Source organism: Bubalus bubalis, chromosome 6 (assembly GCF_019923935.1).
Source record: "Bubalus bubalis isolate 160015118507 breed Murrah chromosome 6, NDDB_SH_1, whole genome shotgun sequence".
NCBI lineage: Eukaryota > Metazoa > Chordata > Mammalia > Artiodactyla > Bovidae > Bubalus > Bubalus bubalis.
Genome location: NC_059162.1, coordinates 102,653,502 through 102,673,539, shown reverse-complemented (window position 1 = coordinate 102,673,539; position 20,038 = coordinate 102,653,502). Strand labels below are relative to the sequence as shown.

Here is a 20,038-nt window from a genome sequence, read left to right as displayed (position 1 = left end):
CTTTTATGGAGTTAAAAATAGTGTTCATGCATGCTCAGTTGCTCAGTTGTTTCTGACTCTTTGCAGCCCCCATGGACTGTAGCCCACCAGGCCCCTCTGTCCATAGGACTATCTCAGCAAGAATACTGGAGTGGGTTGCCATTTCCTTCTCCAGTGGATCTTGCTGATCCAGGGATTGAACCTGCGTCTCCTGCGGTTCCTGCATTAGCAGGCAGATTCTTTACCACTGAACTGCCTGGGAAGCCCATCATAAATAATATTATGTATTTAATTCTAGTTTCCAATTGTTCATTGCTAGTATATAGGAATAAAATTGATTTTTATGTGTTCATCCTGAATCCTGTAACATTGCTAAACTAATTAATTATAGGAGTTTTAATGTAGAATCCTTGATTTTTTACATAGACAATTAGGTTATTCGAAAATAGATGCAATTTTACTTCTTCCTTTCCTGTATTCTCTTTCCTATCCTTGTTGTACTGGCTAAAGTTTACCATGCTATTTTGAATAGGATTGTTGAGAGCAAGCATCTTTATTTTGGTACTGATTTTGGGAGGGAAAGCATTTAATTGTTCATCATTTTGTGATGTTAGTTGGAGGTTTTTAATGTAGATTTTTTTTTTTTTTTTGGTCAGAATAAGGAAATTTCCTTTTATTTCCAGTTCACTGAGATATTTTTATTTCAAATCATCAATGTGGGGAAAGGACATTCATAGTCATAAACATTTGAAATAGCTTTATGCAAATATATCTGAATGATGTGTTAGTAGTTCTTGTTGTCAAAGGGACTCAGGGACGAAATGAAAGTTAGAGCCTTTAAGATCTGCATGTGTTTCTGAGGCCGAAGTTGAGTGCTTAGTTGGTGGCACTGAGTTTGGGGAGTAGAAAAAAATCTTTCATCCTAGATGAAAGTAGTTAGAAAGCTTCCTGAGAAGAGACCCATACAAGGCCTTGATGAACAAGTAAGGGGACAGTAGGCGAGAGTGAGGAGAAGACTTGGGGAGTCAGGACTGGCCCAGAGTAAGGGATCATGTTGGGAGGTGGGGAAATTAGATGGGCCTGCTGTGGGTTTCTACTGCCCTGAGAGCTCTGAAAAATAAGGTCCAGTCATTTCAGCAGATAATCCTCACATGCCCTTCCTTTTTAGTTATTTATTTATTGGCCATGCCATGCAGCATGTAGGATCTCAATTCCCCAACCAGGAATCAAATCTGCACCCTGTGCTTTAAAAGCATGGAGTCCTAACCCCTGGACTGCCGGGGAAGTCCTCTCACATATCCTTTCTAATGGCCCCAGAACAATTTTCTTAGTCCTCAGGAAACACAATCAGAATGTCTTGCTGATAATTTCATTCTTTTTTTCTCCAGAAAATCAAGGCTCCTCTTTCCCCTGGACTTCTCTTCTTAGAGGCTACGGCCTTCAGGCAGGAAACCCTGGGACTAGAGTAGGCTCTTCCCTTCTCACAATCCATCCATATCACTCTTAAGGCCTATGTTCCCTTAATGCTTGGGGATTGCTAAGAGCTCTCTAGGCTGTCAACTCCCCTAAATTTATCTTCTTGAGAAAGTTGCTAATAAGCAAAATGCACTCTTAGCATTTAGTACTCTTTCGTTTTTCTCAACATCCAGATAATCCTTGGTTTACAAATAAAACTTGTTTCTAAGCAACTAAGTGCAATTAGAATATTTTGATAATTGAATCCTATTAGACTTGTAGAGAGTAGCTGATTTACAAGATTTATCTTGTATTGCTTTTTACAAAGCAATTAATATTTATCTGACCCCAGAGTGAGAGAAATTTAAATTTACTTTGATAGCACGAGATTAGTTCCTGGTTAATGTGGCAGCTGATGTGATTCAGTTCAGTTCAGTTCAGTTCAGTTGCTCAGTTGTGTCCAACTCTTTGCCACCCCATGAACTGCAGCATGCCAGGCTTCCCTGTCCATCACCAACTCCCAGTGCTTGCTAAAACTCATGTCCATCAAGTCGGTGATGCCATCTAACCATCTCATCCCCTATCATTCCCTTCTCCACCTGCCCTCAATCTTTCTCAGCATCAGGGTCTTATCCAATGAGTCAGTTCTTTGCATCAGGTGGCCAAAGTATTGGAGCTTCAGCTTCAGCATCAGTCCTTCCAATGAATATTCAGGACTGATTTTCTTTAGGATTGACTGGTTGGAACTCCTTGCAGTTCAAGGGACTCTCAAGAGTCTTCTCCAACACCACAGTTCAAAATCATCAATTCTTTAGTGCTCAGCTTTCTTTATAGTCCAACTCTCAGATTCATACATGACTACTGGAAAAAACATAGTTTTGACTAGATGGACCATTGTTGGCAACATAATGTCTCTGCTTTTCAATATGCTATCTGGGTTGATCATAGCTCTACTTCCAAGGAGCAAGCATCTTTTAATTTCATGGCTGTACTCACCATCTGCAGCGATTTTGGATCCCCAAAACATAAAGTCTCTCACTGTTTCCATTGTTTACCCATCTATTTCCCATGAAGTGATGGGACCAGATGCCATGATCTTAGTTTTCTGAATGTTGAGCTTTAAGCCAACTTTTTCACTCTCCTCTTTCACTTTCATCAAGAGGCTCTTTAGTTCCTCTTCACTTTCTGCCATAAGGGTGGTGTCATGTGCATATCTGAGGTTATTGATATTTCTCCCAGGAATCTTGGTTCCAGCTTGTACTTCATCCAGTCCAGCATTTCTCATGATGTACTCTGCATATAAGTTAAATAAGCAGGGTGACAATATACAGCCTTGACTTACTCCTTTCCCAATTTGGAGCCAGTCTGTTTTTCCATGTCCAGTTCTAACTGTTGATTCTTGACCTGCATGCAGATTTCTCAGGAGGCAGTTAAGGTGGTCTGGTGTTCCCATCTCTTTAAGAATTTTCCACAGTTTGTTGTGATCCACACAGTCAAAGGCTTTGGTGTAATCAATAAAGCAGAAAGAAAGGAAGTGAATTCGCTCAGTCATGTCCGACTCTTTGCAACCCCATGGACTGTAGCCTATCAGGCTCCTCTGTCCATGGAATTTTCCAGGCAAGAGTACTGGAGTGGGTTGCCATTTCCTTCTCCAGAGGATCTTCTTGACCCAAGGGTCAAACCCGGGTCTCCCACCTTGTAGGCAGATGCTTTACCATCTGAGCCACCAGGGAAGCCACTAATAAAGCAGAAGTAGATGTTTTTCTGGAATTCCCTTGTTTTCCAATGATCCAACGGATGCTGGCAATTTGATCTCTGTTTCCTCTGCCTTTTCTAAATCTAGCTTGAACATCTGGAGTTTCATGGTTCAGGTACTCTTGAAGCCTGACTTGGAGAATTTTGAGCATTATTTTATTAGTGTGTGAGATGAGTGCAGTTGTGCAGTAGTTTGAACATTCTTCAGCATTGCCCTTCTTTGGGATTGGAATGAAAACTGATGTGATTGCATCCCACTAATTTTGATGTGTGTGTGTGTGTGTGTGTGTGCTGAAGGTATGAAGGAGAAAATGTTAGTTGTGCAGTTGTGTCTGACTCTTTGTGACACCATGGACTATAGTGCGCCAGGATCCTCTGTCCATGGGATTCTCCAGGCAAGAATACTGGAGTGGGTTGCCATGCCCTTCTCCAGAGGATCTTCCAGACCCAGAGATCAAACTCAGGTCTCCTGCATTTCAGGCAGATTCTTTACTATCTGAGCTACCAAGGAAGCCTTTATATGCTTTCAGTTACCATCATTAGTATCCAACTCATATATTCTGACCTCACAATAAGCCTGATATTAACATTGTAGTTGACAAATACAAGCTACAGTTAATAAGGTAGTAACTATTTTCTAAGGTATCTGGCTTTGAAGACAATGACTATCTAATGATAATTTATACAATTATTTAAGTTTTAAGGCCTATGAAATGTTGTTGTTGAATCACGCGAATACACCGGGATTCTTGGCCCCCGGAGGAGAAGAATTCAATCCGGGGCCAGGGACGAGGCTTGATCTCTCAGAGCTTTCGTGTAATAAAGTTTTATTCAAGTATAAAGGAGATAGAGAAAGCTTCTGACATAGGCATCAGAAGGGGGCAAAAAGAGTACCCACTTGCTAGTGTTAACAACGAAGTTATATAATCCAAAAAATGTCTGGAGGTTGTAAAGACCTCATAAGACCTACTCCCATAATTTACATTTTAAGATAACACTGTCCTCAGGCAAGATATATCCTTGTAAAGACCAGGTCTACTCCCATAATTAACATTTTAAGATAACAAGAGGTTGAATCCAAAGACTGTCCTTAGGCAGGATACATTATTGTTATATAATCCTAAGGAATGTGGAGAAAAAAAAAAAGTTTGTCCTTTCTTCTTCCTTGAGAATTCCAGACCCCTATCTCCTTGGGGACCCCTAGACTCCCTATCAACCTGCCTAGGAACTGACTCTCTCACCTATTTCTACTTGAACCTAAAATTAATATTATGGTACAGTCATTATCTCCATATCAGACTCCATTTTATGGATAGGGGCCTGAGCTCCAGAGAGATTAGGTGGTTTTTCCAAGATCTCAACAAATTAAGTCAAGACTAAAGTTCAGGGCCCTTCCCCTTGTTCTCTAAGGTGGCAGAGGAAATTTAAGGGTAAGTCAGTTATGGAAACCAACATACTCTTTTTGTAAATAAAGGTCTGGATTGCTGAAAGGCATGGTGGGATAGGTACAATGGAAATCAGAGAGGGATCCATGAAAGTGAAGAACTAAAAGAAGAACTGCAGAGGTAGACAGACCAGGGATGGAGAAAGGCTAGGAAATCACTCAATAAACATTTATTGAGAAGTTACTATTCCACTGCAAGATGCCACTTGCTTAGGCTATGAAACTCTGCTGAGGAACATCTAAATTAGCCAACAGAGCTCTGAGTTGATGGATCTGACCCTATAGCTATGACTTAGAATCATAATCCTAAATATTTTGAATTTTCCTCAATGGTATCCTATCTACTATCTCAGCTGAGCCTCAAAAAGCTCTACTGAATCCTTGAGATATGGCATAATATACTAGAGAAGAGCCTGGACTCTGGAGCTATACTGCTGCTGCTGCCGCTAAGTCCCTTCAGTCGTGTCCGTCTCTGTGCGACGCCATAGACGGCAACCCATCAGGCTCCCCCATCCCTGGGATTCTCCAGGCAAGAACACTGGAGTGGGTTGCCATTTCCTTCTCCAATGTGTGAAAGTGAAAAGTGAAAGTGAAGTCGCTCAGTCGTGTCCGACTCTTAGCGACCCCATGGACTGCAGCCTACCAGGCTCCTCTGTCCATGGGATTTGTCAGGCAAGAGTACTGTAGTGGGGTGCCATTACCTGGGGCCAAATCTCAATTGTGTTACTTTCCAGCTGGGTGGCCTTTGCAACTTGTTTAATCTTGTGCCTCAGTTTTTTGTTGTTGTTGTTGCTGCTATTTTTAAACTTTATGAAGAAAATCATAATACATACCTCTGGAGTTATTATAAGAATTAAAATAAAGTACATATAAAGTACTTAGACAATGATTGTCATGTAGAAAGTGATCAATAAAGGTAGTTATTATTTAGGCCCAAAGAATATTCTGGAACACATTGTACAGATATGAAAATTAAATCTCAGAGAAATGAGTTGACGTTTTCAAAACAACAGAAAGTCAATGATGTATTTCACCCCTGAACACAATTCTTTCTTTCCTAATGTTTCCAGTAACCTAATAAAATGAAAAAGTGTTTCTTTGTAGATATCTTCCCTATCCTGGGCTCCTTCTTCAGTCCATTGATTTCAGTGAACGTGTGGATGTCATAGACAGAGATCAGAGGCACCGCAGACACCCCTCATCCGTGGCTTATTGAGTGTCCGCACTCATTCCAACTAACTTGAAGAAAGCCCTCTTCACATCCTTGTTCCGGAGGCTGTAGATCATGGGGTTGAGGAAGGCAGAGATGACATTGTAGAACAGGGCCAGCTTCTTGTCATCCTCTGGGGAGGCCTCAGAGCCAGGCCTCATATACATGACCATGCATGGAATACAAAACATGGTGACCACAGTGATGTGTGAGCCACAGGTGGAGAAGGCCTTGATTCGCCCCTGGGTGGAGCCAATCTTTAGGATAGCAGTGAAGATGCAAACATATGAGGCCAGAATGAGGGACAATGGAATCAGGAGCAAGATAAAGCCCAAGATAAAGTCCACTTGGTCATTGAGTGATGTATCTGCACAAGCTAACTTCAAGACAGCAGGAATTTCACAAAAGAAGTAGTTGATTTCATTGGGGCCACAGTAGGGCAGATTCATTGCAAAGACTGTGTAGACGAGGGCACAGGTGAGACCACAAAGGGCAGAGCTGACTGCCAGGAGTACACACAGGGTTTGGCTCATCTTCACCCCATAATGGAGTGGGTAGCATATGGCAACATATCTGTCATAGGCCATAGCTGCAAAAATCCAGGTCTCAGTGATGCCCAAGGTTAGGAAAACATACATCTGGACCACACACCCAACATAAGAGATAGTTTTACTCTTGCTTACTAGATGGATCAACATCTGGGGCACTGTGGTGGTAGCATAGCTGAGATCCAGCAGAGAGAGGATGCTCAGGAAGAAGTACATGGGGATGTGGAGGCATGCATCTACTCTGATCAAAGTAACAATGAGACCATTGCCCAGGACTGTAAATAAGTAAAGGAAGAGGAAGAGGAAGAAAAGGATCCAGTTGGTTCTGGGATTTCTGGAGAAGCCCAGGAGGATAAACTCGGTTACAGAGCTTTGATTTTTCCAACCTTGGCTATGGGTGGCCTTCCTTCTGGGGAAAGAAGAGGACATATTCCTAAATACCTTGCAGTCTCAGTGAGAGAATGCATAAGATCCACAGCTGCAGGGACTGAAGGCATCGCAGAACTAAGCAAGCAATCAAACCAAGATCTCCTCCTCCATGCCAGGGAACATTCTATCCAAATTGGCTTCACACTGCTCTAGGCACTTGGTAGGGATTATAGAAATGATTTTGCTCTGTCTAACTAGCTTTAATAAAGTTCCAAGGGCCCAATGGAAAAACTGTACACGGCATAAATCTTATTCTGAAGAACATACCCATCCCATAAATCAAAGGAAGGAGGCTAGGGAAATGTAAAATGTTTTACGGTCAACCAAAAAGTTGTAGAGCACTCTATAGTTCCTAAAGTCATTCTTTCAAATGTCAAGACAAGCAGGTGCTACCAAGGACAGTGTAAATGCGAAACAAACAAAACCCCTTGCTTCTTGCCTTTGTCTTCCTCTCTGATGCTGTAACTTTGAAAGCCCACATACCATTAGTTTTCAGAAAAAGGGGGAGTTTCAAGGAAGCTTTTTTTGGGAAAAGAAATCTTTCCTCTAGAACTTTTATTTCCCTCACCCCCACCATTCCAGCATTACCTGCAGTAGTTACAACTATTAAGATAAATTGACGTATAAAGACAGCCCGAGACTCAAGAATCGAAACCTAGAGAACATGCTTGTGCTCCTGGCATTTCTCAAAAAAATGAAGCTTCTTTATCTGGAAATTAGGTGCCTGTGTGTCTCAAAGCTTTTCTTGAAAACTAGTAAGGACTCCTCCACAGCCATGTTGCTCACAGGAGAGAGTTGAGTATTGGGTGGGAATGGATCTTCAGGTGATTTGAACTCCATCCTAGATCTCACCTTGGCAGGCCTAGACAGCAGAACACAATACTGACCAGTTCTTTTTTCTTAGTCCTTCTGCAACAGAACCATAACTGCTAGATACACACCTTTTCCAGACACCAAAGAAGGAAATTGTCTTTTATGAAATGGCATTCTATGAAGATGTTTTCATAAATGTGATCTTATTTGATTATCACCACAACCCACTGAGGTGAGTATCACTACTTCCTTTTCATAAAATCGCCTGTCCAGTGTCGGACAGAGTAAATAGTGGAGCAGGACTCAAAGTCCAAGTCCCAAATGTGTCCCTCACACCAATTTCATGCAGGGTTTAGCAGGTTTCCCTGATGGCTCAGATGGTAAAGGATCCACTTGCAAATGTAGGAGACCTGGGTTTGATCCCTCGGTTAGAAAGATCCCCTGGAGAAGGGAAAAGCTATCCACTCCAGTATTCTTGCCTGGAAAATCCCATGGACAGAGGAGCCTGATGGACTATAGTCCATGGAGTCACAAAGAGTTGGACATGACTGAGTGACTAAGAACACACAAGCACAAAATAGACCCATTTTAGGTAACATTGTGAGAGAAAGAGCTGACCTGTGTATCAACACTTATAGAGAGCAGAAAGTTCATATTGCAAAACATTGCAAATTATCAAGTGGTTTTCATAGAGAATCTCAAAACTGGATCAGAATTTCAACATTTAAAGCATTGCACTGGCATGACAAGGCTGGCTGATAGCTCTCAATTTGTGTTAAAATAACACCACATAAAGCTGTGGATGGGACTCAGGCTTGGATAAATGAGAAAAATGATATTAATACTCACATTAGAGGCTCTTTGCAGTAGTATGAGAGTTAGTGGGTATGGTTCATGCTCTTTTCTCCTTTAAGAATTTACTCAATTGTCATCTTTGCAGGGAAGACTTGAATCTTTCCTGATCATCCTGTTTGAATCTGAAATATCCCATACTCCATACATTTTCTGTTTTATGTATCTTCATAATAGTTAGCAACTTCTAATGTACAAAATAATTTTTTGAAATCATCAGTTTCCCTCACAAGAATTCAGGAATTTTTATCTTTTTGATTTATTGTATATTACCAGATTCTAGAGCAGTGCCTAGCATATAGTGGGTATTTTAAATGTTGGATAAATGAAAGGGCTGAGTCCGAGCTGGCCCACCAAGGGCATCAGTTGCCTATTTGTACTTATGGGAGCTATCCTTGTTGCTGAACTTTGCTTCCTAGTGAGCTAGCAATGGAGTTGACCTCATTCTGAGGCTTTCCTTTGGATTTACATAGCTATCAACAGATTTCTTTCCTGGTGGCTCAGAGGTAAAGAATCCAGCTGCAATGCAAGAGACAAAGGAGACAGGTTTGATCCCTGGGTTGGGAAAATCCCCTGCAGAAGGAAATGGCAACCCATTCCAGTATTCTTGCCCGAGAAATCACATGGACAGAAGAGCTTGGAGGACTACGGTCTATAGGGCTGCAAAAGAATCAGACATGACTTAGCAACTAAACAACAACAGATTCCTGAACACGGACTGGTCCAGACCATTTACATACATTATCCATGGTCATCCCACAAAGTCAATACCTACTATTAGCTGCATTTTACAACTAAGGAAACTGATATTTATCAGAGTTAAGTAAAAAACCCGAGTCACCCAGAGAACTGTTTTTAACTCTTGAACCTGCAATTTAAAAGGAAAAAACACAAACTAGAGCTTCTCTATACAGAGAAAAGAGCTTATCAGCAAGGAATCCATGAAACCTTGTTATTTACGGAAGAACGGAAGAGACTGAGAAAACTTAGCTGGGAGACTTATGAGGAACTTAAGAGAGCTCACTAAATATTCTGAAGGTTGTCATGCAGAAAAAGGTAGAAATGTGTACTGTATGTTCCTGGAGGGAAGAAAATTAGAAATGTTTGGCAAAAGTTATAAAAGGGAAAATTTTAAGCTCAGTTACAAAAAAAAAAAAGGGCAAGAAACTTCTAGTGATTAATACTACTCAATAATGAGTAGTATCTCCATTTTTAGTTTTCAAGCATAAGCTGTAAGGCCATGTCACTCAGGTGTAGTATCATTGCTTTTGATGTGAAATCATGATGTACTACATTAAAATTCAACTTTGTAATAAACATCCTAAGATTCTAAAGCTCAATGACACCAACATTCAGAGAATCTATGATTTTAGGGGTGACTTCTCACTATGTACCCAACCTCATAACAGTGTCTAGTCAAAACAAAGTCTAATGCTAATAATGAGAACCAAGGAAGTTTGAAAGAAAGTGAGAATACAGTATTTATCAAGTATAATGTAAAAATTCAAAAGATAATTTAAAGTTCCTACTGTCTTATTTGGGCAGATATGGAGCTCCCTTGGGAGCTATGATTGGTATCCAGGCAGGGTTGTTTTCCTGCCCCCCAGAAGATCCCACATAGTCTCTTCCAGAAAGAAGAAAGCTCAAGAAAAATAGCAGACTACAAGCTGAAGGGAAAACACTATTATAAAATTTGCATTAAATCTTTGTTATTCTTTCTTGTTTAAAATTCTTTATTCTTGTGTCCTTTGAGAGAATGTTCTAAGAATCAAATTAGGAAAATACAATTTTAAAAGTTGTTAAGTAGCAACTATATTTAAATCACAGGAGGACTATACAACATCCAAGACAGAGTGGAGATGAGAAACATTTCAGAAGAATATTTTCACTGAAGGAGAGCAGGAGTGTCTTCCCTGATCTTTCCTGTTCTAGCCTTTCTTCCATCCAACCCAATCTACACACTGCCAGAGTGAGTTTCAAAAAAGACAGAGATGATCATGATATTTCCCTGTTTACAAACCCTAAAAAAAAAAAAACAACTCCCATTATTTATGAGCTAATGTCTAATTTCCTTAGCTTGGTTTTCAAAGCTCTTTGGAACTTGATTCTTATCTATCTAGTAGGTAACTTGATTACTTACCTACTCATCTTACCTACCTGGTAAGAACTTGATTCTTACCTACCTGGTAGGTAACTTTGGAACTTAATTCTTACCTACCTGGTAAGTAACTTGATTACTTACCTACTCACCTTGTGTGCTTTGTATGGCTTGCTATCTAGGAATGGAATGGTTTTTGCTTTTTAATATGGTTGAAAAAAATATTCATTTATGTCTGTGGCTGTTTTGCCTTACAACAAGAGTTGAGAAACTCTAATAGAGATCATATATGTCCCACAAAACTTAAAATATTTATGATCTGGTCCCCTACAAGAAAGGTTTGCTGACTCTAGCTGAAGGCAAAGCAGCTCATTCATGACCCTCCAAATAGTCCAGGTCCTTTCACAAATCTATTTCTCATGAGGCAGTATGTTCTAAGGAGAGAGTAGAGGCTCTGGGGTCAAATTTGGTTTGAGTTTCGCTTTGCCACTTAGCAACAGCACAACCCAGAGAAAGCCATTAATCTCAAACCCTATTTCATCATCTGTAAGACTGGGAGAATAACATATAACTTGAAGGTTTTTGTGAAGATTAAATGATATTTTGAGTGTATGTAACACTACAGCAATGTGTCAGTTATTATTACTGCTAATGTTATCCTCCAGATGAAATGCCCTCCTCTGCTTTCATCTCTTGGTAAAAACCCTAATCATGGAAGTATTCTGTGATTCCCCTCATAACTTCTTCTTCCTCTGGGCTCTGATAACACCTTTAATGTGATTTTACTATTCCCCATGCTTACACACACACAAGTTTGTGGAATTCCTCGAAGATGAAAAACCATATCTTACCTTTCTATCTCCAATTCTTAGCACAGGGTGTGGGTCATTGCTAATGAATGTCAAATTAATGACTTTAAGAAGTTATGCCAATGGCATAAGAGTGAGTTTGTTGCAAGAATGAACTCCCAGTCCAGTGGTTTCCCCATCACTTTCTCTTTCAAAATTACTACCCAGGTCTTTTTGGTGACATCTACCTGGGTTATCCATGTCCAGAATAACTAAAATCCTCTTCTCAGCAAGTTGGTAACTGAAATAAAGTTTGAAAACAGAAAAAATGAAATCAAGAACACACAGGCAGTCCTTGTATTATCTTCCTCAAATGTGCTTCTCTTCCAGGCTTAGTCTGGGCAACTAGACATGTCATTAGATAGGGGATGAACCAGAGACAGAACCCATTTTCATTAAGTGCTCATTGTGGGCCAGTTAGTTTACACCCAGGATAAGAAAACGATTAAGAGTATGGCACCACAGTCCATGAGGTCCCAGAGTCGGACACGACTGAATAACTGGACACAGCACACACGGCACTAGTATCAGACTTGGGTCTGAGTACTGACTCCATCGCTAATTAGTAGAGTGACCTTGGGAGAGTTACCTAAATACTGTGTGTCTACATCCTCTCCTAGAATCCTGTGATGATGATAGTACGAATCTCAAAGGATTGTCCTAATGATTAATTGAAACAGCACAGGTAAAGTTGCTTAACACTATGCCTGCAGAGTATTGCTCTAAAGCAAGTAGTTACTATTATTATTATTATTTTATCCCACAACAAGTCTTTCTCAAAAATTATGAATTTTTAGAGAAAAAGGAAATTGGGAAACAGGATAGCTTTTCTGATGTTGCACAGTATTAAAGTTGCCACATCTCAGCAGCTCCCTGGGAAATACCTAGTTGGTGTATTAATGAGGCCCATGGGTATTGGGGATCAGAGTCCCTAAGGATGCAGCCAAATAGATCCTGATGTCACCTCAGGAGACTTCTAATCCTAAGGGATACCATTCCTCAGGGAAACGTTCAGTAAGGAGGGAGTCATCAGACTAGAGAAAGAAGGGCTGAATGTGCCCCAGGGAATCCTAAGATTTGGGGGGAGCTAGAACTACAGAAGCAGTGTGAAGTTTTGTCCATTTAGTCAGGCCTCCATGTGGGGGCGTGCTAGATGAGTACAGCTAAGCAGTTGATACCAGGACCCCAGTTTTAGCTGCTCTGCTGGTCTTTTTCCCCATCTATTTGGTGTGAAGTGATGGGACTGGATGCCATGATCTTAGTTTTTTTAATACTTAGTTTTAAGCCAACTTTTTCACTCTTCTCTTTCACCCTCATCAAGAGGTTCTTTAGTTCCTCTTCACTTTCTGCCATTAGAGTAGTATCATCTGCAAATCTGAGGTTGTTGATATTTCTCCCAGCAATCTTGATTCCAGCTTGTGACACATCCAGCCTGGCATTTTGCACAGTGTACTCTGCATATACATAGAACTGTGGTGTTGGAGAAGACTCTTGAGAGTCCTTTGGACAGCAAGGAGATCAAACCAGTCCATCCTAAAGGAAATCAACCCTGAATATTCATTGGAAGGACTGATGCTGTAGCTGAAACTCCAATACTTTGGGCATCTGATGCAAAGAACTTACTCATTGGAAAAGACCCTAATGCTGAGAAAGATTGGAGGCAGGAGGAGAAGGGGATGGCAGAGGGTAAGATGGCTGGATGGCATCATTGACTCAATGGACATGAATCTGAGCAAACTCTGGGAGATAGTGAAGGACAGGGAAGCCTGGCGTGATGCAGTCGATGGGGTCACAAAGAGTCGGACACGACTGAGCAACTAAACAACAACAAAGTTTCATTAACTAATAAATGTTCCTGAAAGCAAGGGTTTTATGACTCAACCTTGATAAATATTATGTTAAATAGAGTCAGTGTTTTCCTTGTTTTTAATCGCTCATTTACCTATTTGCTTCCTATGTATTCATTCATCAAACATTAATTGATGTTTACTGGCATTGCATGTCAGGCCTAATGCTAGGTTCTGTGGATGCAGGCATAAATCATGCAAGTGCCAGTCTAGTGGGGGAGAGACTCATACTTAGACAAGGATGCTATAAGATGCTGCTGGGAACACATTTGAAACTCTGATAGAGTGTCAAGGAGGTGGTCCAGGCTCTAAAGACAATCTGAATTCTCAAGACTCTCTACTATTGCATGAAGCATGAATAGAACAATTTCTTAGCCTATTTGGACAAGAACTCTTTTTGTTACAAAATGTTTCACAGAACCAGAGTTTCAGGTAATGTTCTTGAAAAGTGCTTGTCTAGAGAAAAAAATCTAATTTTTTCAACACAATGTGCCAGGCTCTATCTGTCACATCTACTCTCCCCTGCCTGGGCCTACATTCAGCCACTCTGCCCATTCTCCAAAACCTCCATGTCTCTAGGCGTTCAGCATCCTATTTCCTCTTCCAGAACACTTCAACCTCTGCTCCCCACCCTTTAATCCAATTATCAAGCTTCTACTCATGCTTTAAAGACCCAGCAGAACTTTAACTCTGTCTTTAGAGCCTGGACCACCTCCTTGCCACTCTTTCAGAGTTTTGAATGTGTTTCCAGCAGCACCTTATAGCATCCTTGTCTTAGTATGTGTCTCTCCCCCACTAGATTGGGACTTGCATGATTTATGCCTGCATCCACAGAATGTAGCATTATCCCTGACATGCAATTCCAGTAAGCATCAGTTACTGTTTGATGAATGAATAAATGATGCCAACATTATGGCTCACCTTCTTTTCTCTGATAACAGATATTTTTCAAGTCATCTTTATTTCTTTCTGCTATAAAGACAATCTGTGCTGATTGTAGAAATTTTAGAAAGTAGAGAAAAATATGAACAAAAATAAAAATCACTTGGTATCTTACTACCCGGAGAGAGCCAATGTTAACATGTTAGTATATATCCTTTCAGGCTTTTAAAAATGAATGTATGCATTTTTATAAAAATTGGATTAACTTTATACATACAAATTTACATTTTTAATTTTTCCACCTAATATTATATATACTTTTCACTGTAATTAAATAATGCTTTAAATATGATAGATAATATTAGTTGCATACTGTTTCATAAAGTTTATGTATCATATTTGCAGCTGTTTCCAATCATTCTTTTCTAATATTTATTCTACTATTTATTTTACTTTTGACTTCTTTGAGTCTTAGTTGTGGTATGAAGGATTTTCGTTATGCCACGTGGGACCTTTCATTGTGGAGCATGATTTCTCTCTAGTTGAGGCACGTGGGCTCTTTTGCCCCACAGCGCGTGGGATCTTGGGCTTCCCAGATGGCAGTAGTGGTGAAGAACTTGCCTGCCAGTGCAGGAGACCCAAGAGGCTGGGCTTCCATCCTTGAGTCGGGAAGATTCCCTTGAGGAGGGCACAGCAATCCGTTCCAGTACTCTTGCCTGGAGAACCCTATAGACAGAAGAGCCTGGAGGGCTAATCTATGGGGTCACAGAGAGTCTGACACAACTGAAGCGACTTAGCATGCACGTGTGGGATCTTAGTTTGACCAGGGATCAAACCCTTGTCCCCTATACTGGAAGGCAGATCCTTAACCACTGGAACACCAGGGAAGTCCTCCAATAGTTCTTTGATGAACATATTTGAACATAAAATTTGGTCCGTGTTTCTGATTTTGTTCTTAGTATTGCCAGGAAAAGCCAGTTCTGACTCCCTGTTGGAACTGTCACTTTGACTTGCTTTTCATTGCTTTTGTTATTATAATCATGCATAATGGCCTGCCTCAGAATCTTGCCCCCTCACTCAGTTCAGTCACTCAGTCAGAGTTCGACTCTGTGACCCCATGGACTGCAGCACGCTAGGCTTCCCTGTCCATCACCAACTCCCAGAGTTTACTCAAACTCATGTCCATTGAGTCGGTGATGCCATCCAACCATCTCATCCTCTGTCGTCCCACTCTCCTCCTGCCTTCAATCTTTCCCAGCAAATGAGTCAGTTTTTCACATCAGGTGGCCAAAGTAATGGAGTTTCAGCTTCAGCATCAGTCCTTCCAATGAATATTCAGGACTGATTTCTTTTAGGATGGACTGGTTGGATCTCCTTGCTGTCCAATGGACTTGCCCCTCTACCTGACTGTTAAAGTGCCTTTGTTCAGAACTCTGTATTTGTGTAGATGTCAGGAAGGAAGAAATTAACACATTCCCTGCCTGAGACTTGCCATTCTGGGAGATTCTTGCAAGATTAAATGGTGTTTTTATATTGTTTCCTCACCTCCCCCCATCTCTGATACGAAAGAACCTGGCATCCAGACTTCGATAGATAAGATGCTTCTTTCGAGACATCAATCTACCATCTCCTCAGTCAGCAAGCTGGGACTCTGTAACATTAGGACAAATTCCTAGAAGTGAAATTTCTGGACCTGTTTATAACAACATTGTGAAGGTATGATACAGATTGTTATATGCTTATCATATGATATTTTTATTTCATAAATGAATATATGTAAAATTCTTAAAACTTTATTGGCACTTAGTGTTTAATAAATACAGATGTAATTCCTTCTTTAACAGATATATTGAGTGCCTACTCTGTGGAAGGCACTGCTCTGAAAAGGTAGAGTCAATAATATTCTTTTCAGTAACAAACATGAGTGTAAGTCTTACTGCACACTTCCCAGCATTGGGCATCATCATTTTCCTAAACCTTGCCAGTTTGATGATGAAAATGATTCAATTCATATTTATTAATAACAAAAGCAAAACATTTCTTCTATGTGATGATAGCTGAACAAGATATAATCCTTTTTTTATCTCCTCCGCATTCTTATCTGGAGAATTCCATGAACAGAGGAGCCTGGCAGGCTACAGTCTATGGGGTCACGAAGAGTCTGACATGACTGAGTCTGTACACACACTTTTTGCATCTGCCACTATTTCTTACATTTTGCTAGTCTGAATCCATCAACTTTTCCACTCACTGACTTCATCTTCCATCTCCGACTGTTTGGGTGGACTGTTACTCCTTCACTCATAAAATATCCATTGAAGGCTAGTAGATAAGCGGCATGGGCTAGATTCTAGGGATACAGCACTCAACTAGACAATCATGATCCCTGCCTTGTGGATTTATTAACTTGCTGTCTAATAGAGAACTCAGAATCATGTGCCTTTATTATTATGAGGGGTACTGCATGCTTTGGAAGGCTAACTCACTCTGGGAGCTCAAGGAAAGGCTTCTTTGAGCAGCAGCAGTTTAAGCCAAGACCTGACAGATGAACAGGACATCAGTGGCATAATGGGGTGAGGTTAAGGGTGAGAAGAGAAGGAATAGCTCATGTAGAAACCCTGAAATGAATGGGAAAGAGCATGGCACATTCAAGACAAAGACAGAAATCCAGCTTACTTGGAGTGAGAGAAAGAGGAGCAGAGTGACCAGAGTGAGATGAGCCTGGGGAGGCCACGGGGGCCAGATTGTACATGGCCTCATTCACCCTGTCTCCTGCGATGTCAGTGTCTTTGCCCTTCTCTCCAGCTGACCTAATACCACGAGGGCAGTTTCCAGAGGGCATGTACCTTTCTCAAGATTCAGCCACAGGTCATTCCCCAATGCTCATTCCTCTGTCTCAATCAAAGATTTTAGTGTCTCAGAGACCCTTCTTTTGTAAACCACTGAGACTAGAACAAGATGGAAATAAAAGACTGATATGCCTGGAAGATATTTATTGATAGGTCTGCTCCCTAAGGGCCTGAATAAGGTTGAGACCCTGGGCTGGGCATGGGGATGGTGTAGTGGTGCTGCTGGGTCATATGAATGAGTGTTTAAGGCATTGACTGTGTATCATGAGTCTTGTTCCTCTGACCCCCCAGAACCTCTTTCACAGCCTCATTCTGGGGTCCTGCCCCAGCCCATCACCTTGAGGAAAGCCCTCTTCACATCTTTGTTCCTCAGGCTGTAGATGATGGGGTTGAGGAAGGCAGAGAGGACGTTGTAGAACAGGGCCAGCTTCTTGTCCTCTTCTGGGGAGGCCTCTGAGCCAGGCTTCATGTACATGACCATGGCTGGCACACAGAACATGGTGACCACAGTGATGTGGGAGGCACAGGTGGAGAAGGCCTTCAGCCGCCCCTGGGCTGAACGAATCCTTAAGATGGCAGTGAAGATATTGATGTAAATGATGAGGATGAGAGAAAGTGGAACCAGGATGACACTAAAACCAAGAATGAAGTCTACCTGGTCATTGACTGAGGTGTCTGCACAAGCCAGCTTCAAGACAGCAGGGACTTCACAGAAGAAGTGGTTGATCTTGTTGGGACCACAGTAGGGCAGATGCATGGCAAAAACAGTGTAGACAAGAGCAGAGACGACACCCCAGAGTCCACAGAACAAGACCATTACCCTACACAGCCACGGACTCATGACAACCTTGTACCTGAGTGGGTGGCAGATGGCCACATACCTGTCTATAGACATGATGGCAAAGAGCCAGGACTCAGTAATGCCTAACACCAAGAAAATGTACATTTGGGCCACACAGCTGGCAAAAGAGATGGTCTTCCTCTGGCTTGCCAGATGTGCCAACATCTGGGGCATAGTTGTGGTGGTATAGCCCAGATCTAACATGGAAAGGGTGACAATGAAGAAGTACATGGGTGTGTGGAGGTGCGAGTCCAGGGCGATGAGGATGATGATTAAACCATTGCCCAGAATGATCAACAGGTAGGTTGTCAGGAAGGCTGAGAAAAATAGAGGAGTGGTTTTGGGGCTGAAGGAGAAACCCAGAAGGATGAATTCAGTCACAGAAGACTGATTAGTCTCTTGCATTGTGTTCTACATCTGAATGAAAAAGAAAGACACCAATTTAGACAGAAGATTAGCTGAACTATGTACCAGGATAAGGGTTGCTGATGGGGTTGGGGTAGTGGTCAGTGTCCAGTTATAGTGAAACATCATGATCCCCCATGACAGGCTGTTTTACCTCCCCTTGTCCACTGCCACCACTTTCAGGAAATTTATGAAGAGGAAAGGGCTTCCACATCTGGCCTGGCTCTGCCTCTGGCCCACCAGCAGTTGCTCATCTCAGCCTCACTTTACTCAGCTATAAAGTGAAAGCACTGGGCAGGTGACCTCTACCTCCTCTTAGCATCCCCTTCTCCTTAGTAAGGCAGCCAGGTGTTTAGAGATAAACATTGTCATACAGATTATGCAATTTGGCAAATTACAGTGAGAAAAACTACTTGGTCTTGTTGAGGATATCAATTTATTTTTCCACTTTAATTACACCCTCAGATTGCTCCTGGCAAGGACAGCTCTCTGACCATCACCTACTCCATCACAAGCCATGGTGTGTTAGAAGGCACACTGAGTTCTAAGTCCCGGTTTTAAGGTTTATTCAGTCAATGACCTTGAGTAAGCCCTTTACCCTGCCCTCTAACCCTTTGAGGCCACTTCCTTGAGTACAAAATGAGAGTAATTATCTCTTTGTTACAAATTTGCTGCAAAGATTGAATGATATTTTGGCATGAAAGCATCACACAGAGGACCTAATGTGATAGATACATAATAAATGTAAATTGCATTTCTGGATGGTTCTCCATATACAGGGACTGGGATTCAGGTCCAAGTTATGCAAGCAAACATCTTGAGAACGACTTCACCATATTTGATGCTCACAATCAATTTTCACTCCCCTAGAGGCCTACCTTCTGTTTCTTCTCCCCACAAAAGCCAGCATTTCATTCCATCCTTTAGCTTCTTACTGACTTTTAGCTCTTCCCCAACTTAACCTTCCTGAACCTTCATTTCTTCATGGAGAACAGGAAGAAGCCAGCATCACTGAAGAGGTGTCATGTGTATTGTCAGCGCTCAGGGAGTGAAGCAGTCTTCATGCTGTCAGTGTTATTCCTTCTCCCGGCACCACTTTATTTGACTCAACCTATTTGTTCTCCAATCTGCTTGTTTTCCTTCAGATACCCTGGATGAGTCTTCACAAGAACCTGTGTCTACATTGGATGGCTTCTTGGCTTTGGCTAAAGGACTGCACACAGTTGGAACCTCCCATATGCTAGGCCCTTTTCCAAGACCTTCACAGACATTATCCAGTAGCTGGCAGGTAATTATTCTTACTAAATCCCTTTCACCATAGAGACTTTGTAGGTCACATTGTACCCACAAGTTGGCCTCAGTTTCCATATAAAGTATTATGTATTTGGGGTAGGTGGTTTCAAAGAAGAGAGACCACACAATAGTGTGGAAAGGGCAAAAGATTTAGGATTCAGGATTCAGGATTCTATTTGAATCCTGATTCTGGCTTTACTCGCTATGTGAACTTGGGTTGTTAGTTTGCTTCCTAGGCCTCAGTTACCTCAACTGTAAAATGGGAATAAAAATATCTACTTTACAAGCCACATTCTTCCTTAGAGGAATTCCAAAGATATGAGAATATTCTCTCTTGGGGCCAAGAGTTGGCAAATGTGCTGCCATTTCTAAGTTTTCAGTTTTCACATATAGTCAATGAATGTGTTTGCTATTTAAGAGTCTGGTTTCAGCCCATTTTCTCCGCCCTGGCCTTCAGAGTACCAGTTCTAAAACAAAAATCTGACTGGGC

At 41.4% G+C, this 20,038-nt stretch overlaps 3 protein-coding genes and 1 pseudogene across 4 annotated transcripts in view; 1 reads left to right on the top strand and 3 right to left on the bottom strand.

The window, feature by feature from the left end:
• The window catches only part of LOC112585698, a 118,231-nt pseudogene that overhangs the window by 76,974 nt on the left and 21,219 nt on the right, over positions 1–20,038 (top strand).
• The window catches only part of LOC112585699 (putative olfactory receptor 2B3), a 33,543-nt gene that overhangs the window by 11,558 nt on the left and 1,947 nt on the right, over positions 1–20,038 (bottom strand). The window lies entirely within an intron of this gene.
• LOC102398536 (olfactory receptor 2B6-like) lies at positions 5,410–7,859 on the bottom strand. The gene has a single exon (XM_006068330.4). It carries the CDS (start codon positions 6,818–6,820, stop codon positions 5,843–5,845), a length of 978 nt encoding a protein of 325 aa, XP_006068392.3. The 5' UTR covers positions 6,821–7,859; the 3' UTR covers positions 5,410–5,842.
• Positions 17,192–18,372, bottom strand: LOC102391370 (olfactory receptor 2A12-like). Its single transcript, XM_006068308.4, has one exon. The coding sequence runs from the start codon at positions 18,253–18,255 to the stop codon at positions 17,317–17,319; it is 939 nt and encodes a 312-aa protein (XP_006068370.3). The 5' UTR covers positions 18,256–18,372; the 3' UTR covers positions 17,192–17,316.